General features: G+C 57.7%; 1 protein-coding gene across 2 annotated transcripts; it reads left to right on the forward strand.

The window, feature by feature from the left end:
• Positions 1 to 4,966: 4,966 nt before the first annotated feature.
• Positions 4,967 to 16,797, forward strand: MAFK (MAF bZIP transcription factor K). 2 transcript variants are annotated; one of them, XM_077907525.1, is made up of 3 exons: positions 4,967 to 5,122; positions 13,121 to 13,199; positions 14,196 to 16,797. In XM_077907525.1, exons 2-3 carry the CDS (start codon positions 13,164 to 13,166, stop codon positions 14,628 to 14,630), a joined length of 471 nt encoding a protein of 156 aa, XP_077763651.1. In that variant the 5' UTR covers positions 4,967 to 5,122; positions 13,121 to 13,163; the 3' UTR covers positions 14,631 to 16,797. The 2 variants fall into 2 exon arrangements, with proteins under 2 accessions (XP_077763651.1, XP_077763652.1); XM_077907526.1 differs by lacking the exon at positions 4,967 to 5,122 and adding an exon at positions 7,397 to 12,467.
• The last annotated feature ends 2,185 nt before the right edge of the window (positions 16,798 to 18,982 follow it).

An 18,982-nucleotide genomic window follows, 5' to 3' on the forward strand; every position in this document is an offset into this window, starting at 1 on the left:
CTGGAGAAGCCAGTATGACGACAGTAAGGAGGACAATAAGCAGGATGGAAAGGTTCCCCAGAGCAGAGTTCCCCAGGAGACAACATGCCACGAATCAAATACATTCAATGGATTACAATTGTTTAAAGTTACTTACAAAGGCACATGTAATGTGTTAGCAATCACTGAGCCTCACAATTACTCAGAACAGGGCAAATGAGGCCATTGTACTTTAGGAGCCAATGCCACAGGTGGGCTTCCACCTAAGTCAGGTATGGTATGAGCAATCAGGTAATTTAATGACAGACATTTCTATGCAAACACAAGAAAAACAAAGGTTATTCCTTCAAGGGAATTGTTAAGTTCAGTCTCTGAGTTTGGAGAGCAGCCACTTGAGTTTCTAGGTGTTGGGTTTGGAGCATCTCCAGAGGGGGCGAGAACAGGCAGTAGTGATCTGACCCATTTTCCTGGTTTGCAGCGTGATCTTTCTGAGCAGCCACATATCAGCACGAGTCATTTTGGAGACTCTCCATACATGAGTCATTGTGATTTCTCTGAAGTTGATATCAGGTTGTCAAGCTTTCGCTTGCATAGCTTTGGGAAAAGGAGGGTTTTCGTTTCATAGTGATTCCAAGTCAAGAGAATGGGAGAATTAGAGATGTTAGTTTGGAGAATTCTATCCAAGTTTTGGAGGAAACTAGAATTGATGATCTAGCCCAGTTTATAGGTATAAAACAATATCTCAAAGATAAGAAACAGCACTAGAATCTGATATCAACAAAGACGTGTTATTGAAACATATTTTTCTCCCTATAATCATCCTCCATTTCTATCAAAGATAACCATAGTAAGACTAATTCATTTGCAAATTAAGACTAGTTTTAACATACTCAGTCTGATTATTTATACAAGTGCACAAAAATAGCAATTGATCACATAGGTGCTTGTAAGTCTGTTTTGCTGGAACTTTTCACAAGAAAACTCAGATTGGACTTTCAAGAGCCTGTCCAGACCAGGAATCCAAGCCAGTTATGTCCTGTTAGGGGAAAAAGATTCTTATTGAACTTATGCAAACATGAATATTGTTAAAAATAAGAATATTTAACAAGAGTTTCCTGAATTCTAGAGAGATCATATGGGGAGAAAAAGAAACACATTTCAACCTCTGTTGCAAAAATACACTTTACCAAATTGTTGTACACCATAGATAGCTTAAGACAGAGGAGAAATGGGGTCCTTTACACCCAGAAAACAAGACGTGAAAGAACTAGCAATGTTGTAAATGAGGTGATCCTAATTATAGTAATCTCCTTTGGTGTTTTTGTTTTGTTTTGTTTTAAAGATTTTATTTATTTACTTGAAAGGGGAAGAGAGAGTATGAGGGGGGATTGAGGTGGGCGGAGGCAGAGGGAGAAGCAGACTCCTCATCAAGGAGGGAGCCTGACTTGGGGCTTGACCCCAGGACTCTGAGATCATGACCTGAGCTGAAGGCAGACACTTAACCATCTGAACCACCTAGGTGCCCCGTTCAGTGTTTTGTTATTAATTCTTGCTTGCCTCATCTTGGGTTAGTGGCTTTATGAATCAATTAGTTTTCCATGAAAAGTTTTAGAAGTTTTCACTCAGTTCAGTGCTTTGGTCTTGAGGTTATCAGAAGAGCTGCATTCTAGAGTGCTTGTCAGGATCACTACTGGGAATGTCTTTGAAAAGAAAGCATTTTTGCAAGAACAGTTTTGCAAAAGCATCAGAGTAAAACAATAAGGGTCTGTAAATGGTAACAGACTTAAAGTGGCCATGGTTAAAGATCTGTGAGATCATTGACAAGGAAGTTTGGTTTTTTCTGTGACATACATTTTAATATAATAACTAGAATTATGACTAATAACATTGTAGCAGTACATGTCAGGTTTTCAAGAATCTCATAGAATATCTGGAATGAACATATTATTAACAAAAAATTATACAAACGTAAGCTAAAGGGTTATCATCACTTCTTATTAGACAATGCTTCCCATGTAATGTAATATATCAAATAAGCCTAATTAGTTCAGAATTCCTGTTATAAGGAGAAAGAACAAATCTTTTGAGATCGTCGAGGGGTCCTTTTAAAAATCCCAAAGTTAGTTTGAGGTAAAAAAAAAAACTTCATTTAGAATTTGATTTTTGAGAAGTTTGTCAAAGATATCCAAAGGATATCAAATAGGATCAAATATCAAATAGGATCATAGTTCACTGTGAAAGCAGTACATAGTTATCCATTGGCACCAAAGTGATGATTAAAAATTTCAAAGCCAAATACAGAAAGTTACAGAGTTGTAAAAATGACCTTAATTCTTTTAATAGAAAAGACTCAGTTATTTTTCTAGGTAATCAAAAACTTAGTAAAGCACAGGAAAATTATATTCATAAAATACAGAATTTTTGTTTCATAGGCAGATTACATCAAAAGTAAAGAAAAACCTTTATTTATAACTTCTGATTAGGGGTGTGCCTGAGTGGCTCAGTGGTTAAGCATCTGCTTTGGGTTCAGGTCATGATTCCAAAGTCCTGGGATCCAGTCCCACATTGCACTCCCTGCAGGGAGCCTGCTTCTCCCTCTCCCTATGTCTCTGCCTCTCTCTGTGTCTCTCATAAATAAATATAATTTCTGATTAGGGGTGGACTGATAACCTAAAATATTTCTGTGACTTTAACAGAGCAAAAAAACAAATTCTAATTTTGTACTGGTGTACTTTTGATATTAAAAATCTGTTTTTTTAAATTTTAAGTGGCTCCATGCCCAACATGAGGCTTGAATTCATGACCCAGAGATTAAGAGTCACTCACTCTACTGACTGAGCCAGGCAGACACCCCCTAAAATTCTTTTTTTTTTGGAAGTTAAATAATCCATTCCAATCTTAGACCATTTAACCACACATTAAATTGCTTTTTCAAGATCTTTTTCCACAAACCTCTTGCAATTTTCTGTATCCCTTTAGGTTTTTCCTGTCTTTTTCCTTTGTTATTCCAGAATAATCATTTAACTTTAAGACAAAATTACTCTTTTTCCCTTACTAACCCTCCCCAAAACCAAAACCTAAAACAAAACAATAATAGCAAAACCCATGTCTTTTATACCTTTTCTTGTTCAAAACCCATTAAGGGACAATGGAATGCACTCTGATTGGCACAAGCAGAAGCTGCTAAAAGACAAAAGGAGTACAAAACACAGTTCCAAAAGGGGCCTTACAGGATGGGACACAGAGAGAGAATGTTTCATAAAACCCCTCTGGCCATCTGGGCAGGAATGCACAATAAAGGTGGAGAGCTTAGGACACCATACAGCAGAGCTGAGATCCCAGAGACTCACCCTCAAACTGCAGGGTTGATGAGAAAGTGGTGAGCTGAGTGGGCTCTGTGGGTGCTGAGACCTGTTTGCAGAGCAGCCTTGGAGTCATTGTGTGTGTGTGTGTATGTGTGTGTGGGGGTGTCCTTTTTTTTTTTTTTTTGATCCCACTTCTGACACCATGACATGTGAAGTTCTCATGTACCAGAAGTAAAACAACAAATCAGTAGGACTTAGTTAGTTAGCTGTGCACACAGCAGAAAGACACTTGGCCAGCCAGGAGCATGCCCACCTGAGCAGAGAATGAAGCTGGGGGCTGTGCTGTCACACAGCAGCCCCCACAGTGAGAGTGCGGTGAACACTCATTGTTCATGGTGACTGGTTACCTCAGCAAAACTTTCCTAAATGAGTGGGAACTGGTTAGTGGTTCTCTCCCAACAGCCTTGGAGTGGTTTAGGTTTTGCTTATCATTTCCAGAGGCACAAGCATGGAATGACATGGGTCACCTCAGCTTTGTAAAAGCAGCTCAATGAAACTTTGTTTGACTCACCTGTTTGACTCAAGGTTGGTCTCTGTTTGTTGTGGATTATTACAGAGGGGTCCCCTCCACAGACTGTCTTCCACCTGGCATGGGACCAGAACACCCCCTCTGTGACCCAGGGCACTGTTCTGGGCCTGCCTTTGCAACCACGAGCTGGACCTGTTCCCCAGGTCCCTGAACCTGGGAGCCCCTCACACTGAGGCCCTGGGCCAAAGCTGTTCATCACCATTTCTATAGAAGAGAAATAATTCTCTTTGACCATTTTTAAAAAGATTTTATTTATTCATCCATGAGAGACACACAGATAGAGGCAGAAACATAGGCAGAGGGAGAAGCAGGCTCCCTGCAGGAACCCCAGTGTGAAACTCCATCGCAGGTCCCCAGAGATCATGACCTGAGCCGAAGGCATACCCTCAACCTCTGAACCGCCCAGGCGTCCTTCTTTACCCATTTCTTGACCAAAAAAGAGAAATCAAAGGACAGATGGGGATGTCCATGGCGGGGACGGGGGCAATGGTACAAGGAGGCTGCCCTCCCCGATTAGACCCCAGGACCCTGGCCTCTGGCAGTAGCGTCTAGCGCACTGTCCCCCAGGACGAGAACTCCAGCTGGATTCCCAGGTGGAGCCCCCTGCCCCCAAGCTGGGCTCCCGCTGGGACCACCCCTGGGGACGGCGGAGTCTCCCGAGGGTCCAATGGGGCTGAGGGGACGCGCGCGAGGCCGGCTGGGAGAGGCGAGCAGCGCGGCCGGGGCGCACGGTTGAGGGCAACGGGGGAGCTCTTGGCTCGGCTCCCTCACTGGGGACGACCGCCACCACGCGGGGCGCGCCGCACCTGAGCGCAGGTGCAGCCCTCGGCGGCGCTCTGGCGGGCGCTGGGCGGGCGCTGGGCGGGGCGGGGCCGGGCCGCGGCGGGCGGGGGGCGGGGCCGGGCCGTGGGCGGGGGGCTGGGGGCGGGGGGCGGGGCCGGGCCCGCGAGCGGCGGGCGGCGGGCGGCGGGCGGGGGCCGGGGGGCGGGGCCGGGCGGCGGCGGCGCGCAGTGGGCGGGGCGGCGTGACGCGCGCCGACGCCGATCCCGGAAGCGGTGTCAGATGCTGGGGAGCCGGGCGGGCGGGCTGGCGGCGGGCGGCGGGGGGGACTTGTTGTTCTTTGCGAAGTCGGAGCCCCAGCGCGCGGCGGAGGCGGCGGCCGAGGGGAGCGCGAGAGTGAGCGCGAGCGCGAGGAGAGCGCGTGCCCGCGAGGAGCCGCCGCGCGCCCGCGCCCCCCGCGCGACGCCAGGTGAGGAGCGGCCGGGCCGGGCCGGGCCGAGTGGGCCGGGGCTGGGGCCGGGGCCGGGGTCGGGGTCGGGGCCGGGGCCGGGGCCGGGGCCGGGGCTGGGCCGGCCGGGGGCGGGCCGGGGGCGGGCGGGGCCGCGCGCCGCTGAGTCACGGCGGCCTCGGCGCGGCCGCGAAGTTGGGCGGGACCCCGAGACCCCGGCCCGCGCACCTGCCGTCAGGTGCCGCGCGGGCCGGGCCGCCCGCCCCTGGGGCCCCGGAGCGCTCTCCGGGTCCCCGGGCCGCCCCGAGCCCGAGCGGGAGGCTGGGGGCCCCGCGGGGGGGAGCCCGGGGCGTGCGGGCGGGCCCGGCGCTCCTTGTCCAGCCCTCTCCGCCGGCGGTGCCTTTGGCCCCGAGATCCGCTCGGAGGCGGGAAGGCGGGGGCGAAAATACAGGCCACGTGCAGGGGAGCGCGTGGTGGCGCGGGGCCGACCCGGCCGGTGCCGCCCTGCCCGGCGGGGGCTGCCCACCCGCGCTGGGGGCGGGGGCGGGGGGACAGGACGAGGGGACTCATGACCGCTGTCACGTTCGGAGCAGCTGACCTGCCAGGGGTTCCCCGGAGGCAGGCCTTGGGGTGGGAGCTCTGAGTGGGGAGGGGGACGCTTGCCCCAAACCCCGCGGCCTCACCTTCTCGTCTGCGAATGGGGGTCTCCATCCCTCCCAGGTCCGCCCACCCGCGTCCACTGCCCCCGCCCCGGGAACCTCGGAGGGCTACGGGGTGGGGGAGGGTCCCCCCTACCTGGGTCTACCTTGGGCAGAGCTGATGGCTTTGCCTTGGGCGTCTCGTGCTGTTCTGGCCAGCCACGTGCTGTGGAGTGCTTTCACAAAGCAGAACACAGTCGTGGAGCGTTGATGTTTTGGGGTGCTGGAAGTTCCCTGCTCTGTTCTGCGTTAATGATTATGCTCTTGTTTACCTTTCCCGCTGCTCTCTGGTCGGGCAGCCCTGCTTCCCCGCTGGATGGTCAGTGCGGAAGATCCCTACACGCAGATGGGGTCCGTGGCTTCCTGGGTCCGTGTGACTTGGACGCCCTCCCCTCCCCCTCTTCCCTCCCCTTTATGGGCACTGGAGATTTTGCTGTTACAGCCCTCCCAGCACAGGTATATCTCGGCAGAGTGCCGCTCTCCACCGTGTGCGCTGGGCCTCTCCAAGCACCATGCCTTCTGGGATGGGGCTTCTTAAAGAGTGTCTGTCCACGCGGGTGGGAGGGGTCTGAGAAGTGGAAGGTGGGCTGTGCAGGTGGGTGAGGCACACCTAAACCTCTCTTGCATTGTGGGTAGTTGACATCTTTTGCAGAACTTCCCTCAGGAGGTAACCCAGTAGCAGTGTTTTGAGTTTGAGCTCGGGGAGGGGGGGGGGCGGGGAGGAGGGAGGTCTGCTTTTAGAACTTAACCCCGGTCCTCCTGTGGTTCCAAAATAAAGTTTACTGACCCAGGAACACAAAGCAAGACTTCTCTTTGGAGTGCCTTTGCGTCTGTGTTTGAGCATAGCTGGACTTTAAGGGATGTGGTCCAAGTTCAGCCCCACTCACTTTCAAGGTGGTTGCTAAAAATGGGAGTCGAATTGGGGCTACTGGGGAAGTCACTGCTGTGGCTTGCTTCGTTCCAGCCCTGTCTCCAGGGCCCGGCAGGGCTGCAGTGAGGTGGCTCTCCCGACCCACCTTCGTCCGCCCAAGTGTCTGCTGCCCCACACGCGGGCTCTCTTGGAGCTCCAATAGCTGGAGAGTCTGTTTACTGTCTCAGGAGCCGAGAAGAAGGCCTGCCTGGTCCCGAGTCTAAAGGTTTCTGGAGTGGACTTTCTGGCTTTAGGGTCCAGTCCACACGGGAAATGGAACCCGGGCAGCTGTGAGCGTTCTCTGTGTGGTTGCTCCTCAGAGCAGTAAACAGTGACTCACCCTCCCCTCTGCTCCCCGCCTCCCTGCTCCCTGCCGATGGAAGATGCATTGCTCCCGTGTTTACTTTTGCTTTTTGTAAGTCCCAGACTCGTCATGTTTCCTCTTTCTTACAGTTTCAGGAAATTGAAAGTGTTGTCTTAAAATCATAGAACTTTAGAACAGGTAGAGATACATGGTACGGATCATGCAGTCCACGCCCCCCCCCACCCCCTCCCGCTTTAGATGAGGACCCCAAGCCTGAAGCCTCCTCACCTGGCCTGTAGCGCCAGAGTCTGACACCCGGGGTCTGGCGTAGCACCCTGCCTGCTTTTCTGTGTCACGTGGGCTGCCCTGGACGGGGGGGGGGGGGGGGGGTGCCCCAGAGCCCCCTCCCTTCAGTGCAGTGCTCACGTGTGGTTAGGCAGCATGCCTCCCACTTGCTGGAAGTTGAGGGGAACAGGTATAGTTAAGAACATCCACTGCTCTCCTTCCAGCGAGGGGAGCAAGCCTCGGACAGAGAGACCAGGACCAAGTCTTGGGCTCAGCCCTTGATTTATGCTCACCAGAGGGTGCCCGCCTGCCACAGGGAGGGCAGGAGGGGGCTTTCTGGTACAGTAGGGGTTGAGGGAGGAGGGCAGGAGCACTGATTGTGGGGGCCCTAGAAGGCAGAGCTGGAGGCCTGGAAGGCGACAGGTAGCCAGGGAGCAAGGGGCTCAGGAGGGCCTTTGGGCAGGTGGTTCTTCCTATCCTGGGGCCTACATTGGAGGGACCAAGGTCCAGATGGAAGAAGCCGAGGCCTGAGCCAGGTGCTGCTGGAGGGCTGGAGCATCTGCAGGGAGGCGGGCTGAGGCCAGCAGGTGGACGTGGAAGGAGCAGTGAGGCCTTGGGGACATGAATTGCATGCTGGGACATCACCTGAGCTGGAGACTGGGAAGCAGGGCAGGTGTGGGGACAGGGTGCATCTCTGGGGCTTGTCAGACACACCGGCTCTTTAACCTTGGCTGGACGTGGAGGTTGGGGCTGGTTGACCCCCTGGGCAGCTGTGGAGCGAACAGAAGCGCAGAGGGGAGCCTGGAGACAGGACGACCACCCAGAGGGGTACCAGGGGCAGCGAGGGGCCAGGGCGTGGTCCAGGAGGTGAGGCATTCGGCCTGCTGTCAGCTTAGCAGCCGCCTGAGTCACCTCTGGACAGAGCCAGGATGACACAGCTTCCTCAAACTGCAAACGCAAGGTGACCAGACGTCCTCCGAGCCAGGCAGACAGTCATGTCTTGCCGGAGGGCGGCCAGCCAGGGCCAGCCTGCAGGCTGGGTGTGGGCCGGGCTGGTGGGGTGCACCCCACATTGAGGGGAGTCCAGCGGGAGGTGTGCGCCCTCCTGGTCCTGGGACCCATCTTCAGTTGGTTGAGGCATCTGCTTGGGGGGCAAGCTGGCTGTGTTAACCTGTGTTCATGGGACAGTTGACTCCTGTGCCCCACTGTGCATCTGGGAGCTTAGCTTTGGGCCCCCTGTGAGAAGGGCCCCAGCCCTCCAGGACACAGGCAGTCACGTCACGGTGACTTCGGGCTTTGGGGTTTGGAGCCACCCAGGTGAGTCAGGTGCTGCTGTTTCGCTGCTCAGAGTGGAGATCTGCTCGAGGACAGAACCCCTTCCCTCCCTCCCTGGACCTGACAGCCACAGAGCCCTGAGAACACAGGCTCAGAACAGCTGGGGTGCTGAATGGGGGCAGGCACGAGGAGTGGCAGTGGCCTTCACTCCACACTGAGCAAGAGCAAGTGTTTTGAGACCCCACTCTGCTGGAGGCCAGAGATTCGGCTTCCTGCACATGAGGCTTACGGTGTAGGTGGGTCTCACCAATGGGAGCATTAGAACCCTGTGAGACTCCAAAGCCCCAGGCCATTGTGCCCATTAGCCACCCGGCTTTACTGGTGGAGCAAATGTCCCCCTGGGGCCCTGAATCTGGGTCCAGTGCAGAAAGGGCCGGAGCACCCTGGGGCCAGCCTGGACTGCAGTCACCCCAGGTGAGCAGAATGGGACAGTGGGCAAGCAGTAGACATATGCTGGGGGCATGGAGGGTCTGAGGCCCTGGCCTCCAGCTCACCTGCCCCTGGAAGGGCTATCTTGGACTGTTGAACCTGGACGACCTGCCTATTCTTGGTGGGCCCCAGAAGGGAGGGCAGGGCCGCCCCTGGCTCCCTATCTTGTTCCAAACTGCCATCCCCAGACTTGACTTACATCTAGGCTGCTGGTATGTCTGTTTTTGTTTGTTTTCTTTAAGGGCGAACGGTCTTTCCCTGGACTTTGTGTAGATAGACACGAGGATAGAGTTTCCGGCTTTGGGTTGAAGACTAAGCTCTTCAGTTAGAAAAGCAGTCACCAGAAAGGTGTTCCAAATTCTAATACAGCGCAGCCTTCCTTGATCAGCAGCGTCTCAAGGGCTGCGGGACATGGGCGTCCTTACCCTCACTTGCTGGGCAGGCATGCGCGCCACAGAGGTTCAGACCCGCCTCCCGGGATCCCTGCCTGGCTCTGGCCATTGGGCTGCTCAGGTGACTTTACTGGAATTCAGAAAAGCCTGTGGAGAGAGATGAGCAGTCCGTCCACTCATGGCGGGTTTTGTTAGTTAGCAGTGACGGGAGATGATGGCTGGAGTGTCATCCTATGCAGCTGTCGGAGAGTCGTGGGGTGGTCCTGGTCCTGACCTGTTGCTGGTGCGGTGGCACTGGTATCGAGCCTGCTGTGGAAAGGAAGGAGGGCCACCTCACCAGCGCTCCGCCTGGCCTGGCCTATCAGGGCCGAGGCCTCTAACCCCGGCTGGGGTCCAGCCCAAGACCAGAACCCAGTCCCTCCTGTGTGCGCTCTGGTGGCCATGAGGTTGCCTGAGGTTCAGTCATTTATAAATACATGTTTTAGGGCAGTTGTTTTAAAATCAGTTGTTTTACAAACTTGCACAGGTGTGAAACCTCTCTCTGAACCTATTGCCAAAGGCAAACTGTTAGGGTTTTTTTTGCCTTTTGTGTTTGAAGTGACTTTGGTTCACTACTGCATATATGTTGTATAGCTTGGCAGAGGGGAATGATGGTGCTTTGTTTGTCTGTATACTGAACTCACGAAAGCAGGGCAGTGCCTGGCCAGCCCTGTGCTCCTGGCACTGTGGCCCTGAGGCTGTGAGGTGCCTCTGGGGGCAGACTGCTGGGTGCTGGCAGGGCAGGCAGACAGTTGTGCTTTCCAGCAGCTAGAGGAGACTTCCAGTCGAGCGGGTGCCTCAGGAGGGGGCGGAGGCCGAGATTTGGTCCTCCTGAGGCAGTGGGGTTGTGTCTGCGAGCAGAAGGCCCTGGACAGTGTTTGCCCTTACCTGGGACTTGCCCACCTGTCCCCAAGTCTCTGACTTCTCAGGGGTTTCCTGGTATGGACCCTAGCCCCCTGGGGGTTGAGTGGAGCCCCCAATCTCCTTGGCGGCCCCCACTCGGCCCAACTGAGGCCTCAGCAAGCTGGACAGAAGCCTGGGACCCCTGGTTCCGAGCCCCTCATTTTCAGAGAAAGAGCCTGAGACCTACAGAGAGAAGAGCTTTACTGGGTTTTCCCCCAACCTTGTCTCAAGGCGATGATCACCTCCGCGTGTACTCTCCCGTTGAACAGGTGGTCTGAAACCAGCAGGGAGTCCCCAGGGGTCAGACCGCAGCGTGGCACCATCCCACAGAGAGAGGCGTCCCTTCTTGCTTGGACCCCAGGTGGGCTCGGGGCCACTCTTCTCCCACCTCTGCTGAGGCGCTCATCTGTATCCTGTCCCCAGAAAGCCAGGGAGGTGGGCAGGTGGGTTCAGAGCTGGTAGACATGGGGCTTTGCCCAGGTGACCTTGACCTTGCAGACTTAGCCAAGGGACCCTGAGGGGGCCTGTGCAGACAGAGAGGAGGGGCCGAGCCCTTAGAGCGCCGTGGCCCAGTCCTGTGCCCATCCTGGTTACCTGGACATCCCACCTTGCCTGTCATGGAGGGCAGGTCCCCAGAGGAGGTGTACCTGCCCTGACCGAAGCCCTGTGTGGCCCTGGGTGCTGGCTGAGCTGGCCCCTCACTGATGGTGAGGGAGAGAAGCCCCTGCTGGTCGGGGTCTGAGCGGAGGTCCCTCCTTTTCTGGGGCCTCCCTTTTCTCATCAGGCAGGCTGGGCGGTCCGTGCAGGGTGGGAGGGCTTTAGGTCTGTGGGAATGTGAGCTCCTCACTCTGTAAACAGCTGTGACTCACCGCACAGCTATGCCCTGGCGGCTCCAGGCCCTTGTGCGCTGACGTGTGCTGGAATGGCACCCGGCCACCCCTCCTGTGCCCGTGGAAAAGTTTCTCATGGCTCTCCCAGCTGCCTGGCTTCTGCTGGCCGTCCAGGTGGCTTCTCTAGCTCGGCTTTGACCCCAGCACCTGGAGGGAGGGACACTCGTTGTGCCCCCCTCCCCCAACACCACAGATGCCGGGGTCAGGCTGCTGTCAGGAAGCAGCTCCTGTGTCCCTGCCGGGATCACCCCATGCTGCTGTGTCTGCGAATCTGTCTCATGCACACGTGTGGGGGGTGTGGAGGAGCCCGGTGCCCCCAAGGCTGTGCCTGGTCTCAGCCCTGCTGCTGTCCTGCTCTCCATCATCCATCATTAGTGCCTGGGAGAGTGGCTGTGTTGCCAGGGCTGACTGGGGGTCCAGTGGCCTGGGTGCTGAGACCTTCTGGGAGCAGCAGGCAGGAGCAGTGGGGGGACAGGTCTAGGCTATGCTGCACTCGGGGTCCCAGGGCCATGGGTGAAGGAAGGCGGGGTGGAGTCACCCACTGAGTCCCACTTGCCCTAGAGATGGAGGCTTTGGTGCGGCTCCTTCTCTCGGGCCTGCCCCCTCCCCCGCCATGCATTTTTCTCATGTTCTCTCTGCTCAGTTCACTTTACCTGGCGTTTGGAATGTGGACCCTGGTCCCTAACCCAACGACAGAGTGTGCTGACAACTCTAGAACCCCTTCCCCTCATCCTCCCCAGCCAGCCGCCAGGGCACACGGGTTTGTTTACCGTCCCACAACCTGTGATGTCTGCACCCGCCTGCCCAAAGCCATTGTTGCTGTGGGCTTCTCTGTTTCCATGACAACCATCAAGGGTTGGCTACTTCCCAAGGTCGCCATGGCAACTATCAGAGGGGAATCATGCTTGGGATGCTTTGGCTGGCTTTTTCATGAATGATTAGAATGTGTGACACAATGCAGACGCGAAAACTAGAAGGGCGGGCAGCGGTGGGGGCTGGCGGGCGCCGGGGACGACTCCCGCCAGACAGTCGATGAGCTCGTGCGGTGGCGGCTCCCCACCTCCTGGATCCTGCCCTGGCCAGTGTAGGGAGCCCCCGCCCACCTCACGGGCCTCAGGTCATGACTGTAGGGCAGCCCAGGTGGGGGTGGTGATGCCACAGCTGCAGTGCTCTCTGCGGAGGTAGGTCTGCTAGGGAGGGCGGGGCCCCGGCGGGTGGGGGCTCCACCCATCCCTTGGGGTGTGCTCCCCAAAGGAGCCCTTCCTCTCTGGAGCCAGGCTAGGTCAGGGGTACCGGGGGCTCTTGCCAGGGCAGGGTGCCATCCTGGGGGCAGCAGTGCCCTTCAGGTGCTGGGTGTGGCTGTTCCCTGGTGGGAGCTTTGCTGCTGCACACTTTGGCCCTTAAACGTGCAACCTGTGCCTGGTGGGTGCAAGTGTCTCAGCTCAGAGGGAGTGAGGACAGGAAGCAACAGCTGCTCTGGTGCCCCCCCCCCCCCCCCCCCCCCCGCCAACCCTGGCAGCATAAGCCTGGTGGGCAGGGGCAGCACAGGACAGCCGTGTAGCTGTCAGGCGCTGGGCCAAGGTGGGTCTGGGTGACTTGGTGGTCTGATGCTGGAGTGGGGGGTGTGGCCAGGATGCCGACCCTTTGGCAAGCCCCTCAGGCCTGGCTGGCTCGCATCTTTTGGGGTGACTCGGAACGAGGAGCTGAGCCTCCTTGGAGCGTCTACACGGTGGGGATGTCCCCACCTCAGGTCACTTATGACGACAGCAGGTCCATCCCCAGCCTGGCCAGAACCTAACCTTGCTCACTTTTGTGTTCTTATGTGATCTTGTAGTTCCAATTTCCAAGGCCTTCTGTTCGGGTGACGTGCCCAGGTTATGACGACTAATCCCAAACCAAACAAGGGGTTAAAGGTAAGTGGGACTAGGGGTAAGCAGACCCTGTTTCTGTCCTGGGCTCAGACCCCAGCAGCCCCTCTTTCCCAGGATTGCCCTGAGTGTGAGGAAGGAAGTCCCATCCCCTGGAATAGAGTGTGTTTGTGGGGGCTGTTGGCTAGAGGAGGTGTCACAGAGCAGTGGTGACAGAATTGAGGGTTGTGGCCATGGGAGATGCCAGCTCTGACATCCGGGGGATCACTCCTTGGGAGGGTGAGGTGTAGGAGCGGATCCCCGGATCTCTATTGGCTTGGATGTGCTCATCACCCCGGCACCGGGGTGTGGGCAGTGTGGCCTCCATCCCCTAGAACCCCTGGCAAGGCAGCACGTGTGAATGGTGACACTCCAGCTCCCAGGGCCTGGCTCCGACTGCGTGCAGTGCGTGCTGCCTCCCAGGCCCACCCAGCTTCTGAGGCTTCTGTGCTCTTGGTTGGCTGTCTCATCCTGGGAGCAGAGTTGGGTCTGGCACGAGAGGGAACTCTGAGCATTTGTGGTGAGCCGTGCACACCCACACCCCTTCTGAGGTCCCACTAGGTCGGAGGGGTGTGGAAGGATGGGCTGCCGTGCCTTCCTGCCCCTCACCTGCCTGTGTTCATCCTACTCCCCGGCACTGGAGCTTCACAGAGGGCGGCATGCACGTGGGCCATGGCCTTGCAGGGTCTGGGTAGCCAGTGGGAACCAGGTGAGGGTCAGGTGTAGCCAGTGACCCCCATCAGAGAGCCACCTGCATTCTACTGTGTGTGTGGTGTCAGGTGACCCCACAGGGACCACTCCCAATCCACGATGGAGGAGTGAAGGCCAGCCTGGGCGGCAGAGGCGGTGCTGCCAGGTTTTTCTGCTGCCCGGAACCAGGCTTTGTCCCAGCATAGACACACTGAGCCAGCTCTGGGGGCCCGCTGTGGCAAGTCCTTCCTGCCGCCCCCCCTTCGGCACCCCCGTGTCCCTGTGCTGACCCCTGTGCTGTGGCCCCTGCAGGTCAAGAAGGAGGCGGGCGAGAACGCCCCGGTGCTCAGCGATGACGAGCTGGTGTCCATGTCGGTGCGGGAGCTGAACCAGCACCTGCGAGGCCTCACCAAGGAGGAGGTGGTCCGCCTGAAGCAGCGCCGGCGCACGCTCAAGAACCGCGGTTACGCCGCCAGCTGCCGCATCAAGCGCGTGACGCAGAAGGAGGAGCTGGAGCGGCAGCGGGTGGAGTTGCAGCAGGAGGTGGAGAAGCTGGCTCGAGAGAACAGCAGCATGAAGCTGGAGCTTGACGCGCTGCGCTCCAAGTACGAGGCCCTGCAGACCTTCGCCCGCACCGTGGCCCGTGGGCCTGTCACCCCCACCAAGGTGGCCACCACCAGCGTCATCACCATCGTCAAGTCTGCCGAGATCTCCTCCACCTCCGTGCCCTTCTCAGCCGCCTCCTAGTGCCTGGCCGGGGGTTGGGCCTTGGGGTGCAGCAGCCGGGGTGCTGGGTGGGCGGGCGGACGGGTGGTGGGCATCCCTCTCATGCCCATCAGCGGTTCCCCTGGGGAGCAGACCCCCTAACACCTGAGCCCAAGTACAGACTCGTGGCGGGGACGAGGGTGCTGGCTAAAGATGGGGTCTTGTGAGACCGTGTGCTGCACGCCTTCCCACATGCGCACACATGCACACACGCACCCACCTGGCCTTCCTCTGGGCCCTGCCAGCTCTCTCCAGACTGTCCTTTTCCAGGGGTGTGCGTCTTGTGCCACTGGGAGTCAGGGTGTATGGAGGGAAGGTCCACAAGGTTCCTGGCCCCGTGGCCCAGATGACAGGGCCTCTGTCTTCCACTGCCCCCAGGAGTGGCCTGCTGTCATCCACCAGCTGGTGCAGGAACCCCCTCGCTGCCCTGACTGAGCTCTGGTGCTCTAGGAGGAACCATTTGTGTGTGGTGTCAAAAAGCACCATGACAGTGCTCTAGCCTTACCGGAGACGAAGGGAGGGCTGCCTGAGAGGCTGTGTGTGTGTGTGTGCCCCAGGACAGGCCTGCCATCACACCAGCGGTCGCACCAGCACGCCAGCAGCACAAGGGCTGCAGGGGAGCGGCTTAGTGTGGCCTGTCACGTGTACCAGATTTCCGTGGGGGTTGCCGGTTTTCCCTCTGTTGGAGGGACCCCAGAGAGGTCCCCACTGAGGAGCAGTAGCTGCTGGGCGGGGAGCAGCCAGCCGGGGAAGGTGGAACAGGTGCAGGAAGGGGTGGCGGGGCCTGGGGGTGGACGCGCAGGGGTTCTGTGTGGAATGGGGTGAGGTTGGCAGGGTCCTCGAGGGCAGGCTGTGGTTCTGCAGGAGGGGCTGGAAGGTGTGACAAGGGAGTTGACACAGGCATGGGGCCACCTCCCAAGGACCTGGGTGGTGTGTTGGTACAGGGGACAAGGGGACACAGCCACCTTGGTGCTTCATCCTTACCTGGAACCTTCATCTGCTCTTTCTCCCCCCCTTGGCACCCCTCATGACCTTGGTGATCCCTGCTGGGGCTTCCCTCCCCTGCAAGCCTCCTCCATCGATCATGGCTTCTGTGCTCCAAACTTGGACTGCCCCTTCCTGCCCCTGCTGGAGCGATGCCAGGGCTGCGGGGTTTGGGGGTGGTCGGTGAGTTCAAGCTCCCAGCTTCCTCCTGGCCCCGCCACCCACCACCTAGGGAGGAAGAGGACATGTGGCCCCAACGGCTGCATCCTCCTCCTGTGTCTGCTGTCAGGGGCGGCCGGAAGACGTCTGGGGCTCTGCAGCAGCATTGCCTTGCGGCCTTGGCTTGGCCTTGTCCTGGGGGAGGGTGAAGGGTCTCGGGCATGCTGGATCCTGACAGAGCAAAAGGCCCAGTGTATTTAAAAAAAAAAAAAAAAAAAAGCTGTCAATACCATAGCCATGGTAGGTAATCCACATTGGATATCAATAAGGACCATGGGGAAATATTTAAAAGAGAGAAAAGTATATATATATATAAAATTATATACACATTTTATCGTACAGATTTTTCGTAACTTTTTTCCTGTTTTTACTGTAAATCCCTGATAGAGCAGAGCTGCAGTTTGGGTCGGGTGGGGGTGGGAGCCGATCACCCCCACCCCGGCTGCCCGCTGCTCCCTTCCGCATCCCGCCTGCCCTGGGGCCCCCTGTGTGCCCGCTCCCCGGGGGGCTGGGGGCCAGGGACGGAAGACCGGAGCATTCTCGCGCTTTTCCTTTCAGCTCACTGAGATTCCATTGTCACACGTTTAATATATGGATTTTTTTTTATTTAAGAGAAAAGGCAAGGACCTCTGTCCCTTGGGTTTGTCCCCTTGTCTCCTGTGCTTCAGACACACGGGTCCTTCCCGAGGGGGGCAGTGCCTTCATCCGTCTGGGTGACAGGGCCTCCTGTGTCCTCGCCTCCGTTGCTCGGCTGTTCCATTTCAATATTTATTTTTGTGCTGCTTTTATGGTATAAATTATTGAGAAGAGACCCCACGTTGTGGTCCTTGTCCGTTTGACATGTGCCCTGCGCCTGCCCTGTCCCCTCACAGCCACCACCTAATTTATTGCTGTACATCTCTGCTGTGATGCTTTTGTACCTTTGCAATAAAGTTTTCTGGTTTCAGATCCGCCTGGTTTTGTGACTGGGGCTTTGGGTCAAGTCCCTGAGTGTGTGTGTGGGGGGGCGTTGGATGTGCTAGGCCACTGCACCCCCCTGCCCGTGTCCTGGCCCCCTGACACCATCATCCTCACCTGTGGTGGGTCTCCTAGGTTTGGAGGGGAGGTGTCCATCAGGACAGCCTTGGGATGGGGAGGGGGTCAGGCAGGTGGACGCGGCTGGGCTGGCCTTCTGAATGGTGGGCACGATTCCTGAGTGTCCCGTCTGCCCTGACCAGGAGCCCCTAGCCCTTGAATGCGGATTGCTCCCCCCACCCCCCGGGCGGTATGTGCCCCAGTCTCAGGTCAGGTCTTGCAGGAGGAGGGAGAGGGAAGGTTGATCTGGGGTGAATGAGATGCCTAAAGTAAGGGGGCGCTCCTGGAAGCCAGAGCCGAGGGCCTTCCCCACCTACCATCCCTCCAAGGGGCAGATGGGTCAGCCTCTGAAGGACGGTGGGCTTGCAGATGAGGTCTCACGGTTTCCAAGACCTGCTGGCCCTCCTGGCCCACCTCTGCCAAGGCTGATGGGATGGCCCCCGCCCTCCCTGTCCCTGTGGGGCAGGGTGGGGGGGCTTCAGTGCCAGGACCACCCCTGTCCTTGCTGTCCCTGATGGGCAGGGGGGGCTTCAGTGGGTGGCGAGCTCTGGGGCACCTGTCTCCCACCTTCCAATCCACAGGTCCCTTGTGTGCAGTTCTGGGAGCAGACTGGCAGCGTGGCAGGGTCACCCGGGGCCCCCAGCTAAGCCAGACCTCCCTGAAGCCAGGCCTGCTCCACCTGCGAGAGCCCCGCGTGGCGGCCCAGTGCCTGGGGCTGGCAGCGAGTCTGCGGGCGTGAGCTCGGGGAGGCATGGGCTCCAGCCTGTCAGAGCCCTTCTGCCCTGCCCCGGCCGTCCACCCCTCTCGGGGCTGCCTCCTTGGGTGCGGATCGCTGGGGCCATTTCCCAGATGAGAGCATGGGGACCTGCCTACCCTGCCACTCCTGGCCCCCAGAACTGAGAGCCCACCTTGTCACCATCAATGGCCAGAGGTGCCTCCTCCCCTTCCTTCTCAAGAGTGCCCATGCTCCCCCCAGGAGGGGGGTGGGCCAGTGAGGTGGGGGCAGTGACTTGGACCACATGAGGCTCTGTCCTACCTGCGGGTGGCAGGGGCACGGCTTTACTCTGTCGTGTCAGAGGGAGAAGCAGCGCCTAGTCCCAGGCAGAGATGTCTGTGGGGGCCCGCATGAGGGCGAGTGCTGGCTTTTGTGGGGCTGATCCAATTCTCGAAAGTGGCTTAACCTCTCTGGGCCTCAGCCAACTTTCCCATAGCTGTGGTGAGGATGGAGTGTACGCCAGGGTCCTGGGCCCACCCTTAGCACACAGTGGACCCCCTGACCCTGACCCCAAAGTGCCAGGCTGACAAGGCCATCCCCAGTGCACAGACCTGGCCTGAAGGCGCCCTTGCTGCCAGCAGCCCACACTGGGTGTGGCCTTTGGAAGGAGATCCCCATCCACTGACCCTGTGCACACGGCTTTGGGCAGCTGGGGCCTAAGGGGGTGGACATCTCCGGGCAGGGGCCTGCAGAGCAGCACGGCCCCATCACCCACAGTGGGGCTGGCACCGGGTCCTCCTGCGATTTCCATACAACCTTCTGCGGAGGTCGACAGATCTCAGAGGCACTGTGCCCACTCGCAAACCTGCTGACAGACCGCAGGGCCTGCGCGGGGCCGACCATGGCCCGCCAGCTGTGGAGGGCATGATAAGGCGGGTGGGGGCCTCTCCAGCTGGGTGGCAGGGTGGCTTATCTCGCAGGGCAGCCCATGTGGGCTCTTGGAGAGGCTGATGCCTTGAATCCCAGGTCGCAAGGTCTCAGGGCCACCCTACTCTGGCCAGGACACCGTGGGTCAGTCCCTGCCCTGCTCAGTCTCTCTGAACCTTTGGGTCCTTTCCGCGGTGATGGGGTACAGGTGGCCAGGAGGGGTGGAGGTCACCGCTGGAGAGTGCCCACCAGGCTTTCCTGCCTGCTGCTCCCCATCCCCATGGGCTCTCGGGCACACAGGCCCCTGCCCTCAGGAGGTGTCCCCATTCGGCTGGCTGCTGCTGGCATCTCTCCTGTGTCCCATGCCACAAGGCCCCCCTGAAGCTTCTGGAGGGCAAGGTGAGTGTCTGGCATA

The sequence above is a fragment of the Canis aureus genome, chromosome 8, assembly GCF_053574225.1.
Source record: "Canis aureus isolate CA01 chromosome 8, VMU_Caureus_v.1.0, whole genome shotgun sequence".
In the NCBI taxonomy this organism is placed as follows: domain Eukaryota; kingdom Metazoa; phylum Chordata; class Mammalia; order Carnivora; family Canidae; genus Canis; species Canis aureus.